At 51.9% G+C, this 1,708-nt stretch overlaps 1 protein-coding gene across 4 annotated transcripts in view; it reads left to right on the top strand.

Moving 5' to 3' along the window:
- The window catches only part of AP1B1 (adaptor related protein complex 1 subunit beta 1), a 40,572-nt gene that overhangs the window by 23,874 nt on the left and 14,990 nt on the right, over positions 1–1,708 (top strand). For all 4 annotated transcript variants that reach the window (XM_014587625.2, XM_014587624.2, XM_014587623.2 and 1 more), the window contains exons 11-12: positions 846–944; positions 1,612–1,692. In XM_014587625.2, the coding sequence (XP_014443111.1) occupies positions 846–944; positions 1,612–1,692 (180 nt within the window). The remainder of the gene's footprint in view (positions 1–845; positions 945–1,611; positions 1,693–1,708) is intronic.

Raw genomic sequence — 1,708 nt, 5'->3', positions numbered from 1 at the left:
AAGGGAAAAAACCCCCCAAAAAAAAAAAAAAAAAAAGAAGCATACCATGGGGGGCCGGCAGATGGCGTGGTGGTTAAAGGCACTGGATTCCTACATGGCTGAGTACAGTTCAAGTCCTGGACCTGGCAGCTTGTTTTCTCCCTTTCTCTGTTTCTCTCTCTGGTCAAACTAAAAAATAATAACAAATGTAAATAAGTAAATAAATAATTCTTTAAAAAAAAAATAAAAGCAGCAGCAGCATACCATGGCCTGACCACTGTGGCACAGCGGTAATGCTGAGCCTGCAAGGCTGGAAGCCATATGGCCAACCATGGGCTCAGATCCCCAGATTGGCTTGAAAACTCACCAGGCGTGTGCACAAGCACCCAGGATCCCAAGAAGCTGGAGGGCTGAAGAAAGGGGATAGTGGTGTGATGAGAGCATGCCGAGAGTACTTCTCTTATGTACTCTATCATGAAAGGGGGCGGGCTGAGCATGCCAACTGCTCGAGTTGTTTTTTGATGCTTTTTAAAAGTGATCTTCCTGTGCTGCTGTGGAGCCTAAAGCACTGACCGGTTTCTAGACTATTCTGTCTGAACTGCAGCCCCTGGCCACCTGGGTGTGCTGAAAAGTACAGGCTAAGCTCCTGCAGAGCGACTCCGGCCACCTGCATCTGGGCTGCTCAGCCCCAGCAACACGCCCTGCTGGCCTGGAGCCTGTGTTCTGTAGTCAACCCCAACCTAGAAACACTGTCCTGGGCTTCCAGGGACTTGGACACCCTTGTTCTCTCAAGCCTTCATTTGGTTTCCCTCTTTCACCACGTGGAGCCCATTCTTCCTCCTCTTCACCTCTCTGTCTCCCTGCAGGTCCAGCTGCAGCTGCTGACAGCCATCGTGAAACTCTTTCTGAAGAAGCCAACAGAGACCCAGGAATTGGTGCAGCAGGTCCTCAGTTTGGCCACTCAGGTGGGTTTCCATCCTCCCTGCAGCACCCACCACAGCCCGAGCTCCAGAGGGCGAGCTTTGGTCCAGGAACCAGTCCTACCCCCTGAAATTGATCTCTTTGGTGGTTTGGCCTCAGCAAAATCCAAGATCCTTGCCTTCAGAGAGCTCAAAGTCCACAAACAACAAAGAGTGGAGTGAGACTGGGGCCCAGCAGGTGGCGTGGTTGAGGCTCTGGACTCCCACATGACTGACCATGGTTCAGGTCCTGAACCTGGGGCTTGCTTTCTTACTCTCTCTTTCTCCCTCTCTGTCTCTCTTTGGTCAAAATGGAAGAAAAATGATAATAAATAAAATTAAAAATAAATAAATCTTATGAGAAAGAAAAAAAAAGGAGTGGAGTTGAGTGTTGAAGTTGAGACAGAGCAGAGAGAGGCCCAGGGCAACCAGAGAGTTTGCATGAGGGAAGAGAGGGCCGACTGTTGGGAAAAAGATAGGCAGGTGTGTCCTGCTCGAGGCCGGGCTAGAGTAGAAAACGGAATGAGCCAGGGCGCCGGGTCGTACCCGCTGAGGGACAGGTTCCTAGGAGGTGTGCTGTCACACCTGGGTCAGGGACCACAGGAGGGCCTCCCACTTACCCTCACCCACTTCCTCTGCTCCTATGTCACGGACTTCTCGCCCCCCACCCCAGGACTCAGATAACCCGGACCTGCGGGACCGAGGCTACATCTACTGGCGTCTGCTTTCCACGGACCCGGTGGCTGCCAAAGAGGTGGTGTTGGCTGAGA

This window comes from Tupaia chinensis, unplaced genomic scaffold, assembly GCF_000334495.1.
Source record: "Tupaia chinensis unplaced genomic scaffold, TupChi_1.0 Scaffold000226_1, whole genome shotgun sequence".
Lineage (NCBI taxonomy): Eukaryota > Metazoa > Chordata > Mammalia > Scandentia > Tupaiidae > Tupaia > Tupaia belangeri.
Note: the sequence above shows the minus strand (reverse complement) of the source record. Positions and strands in the feature narration are given on the sequence as shown.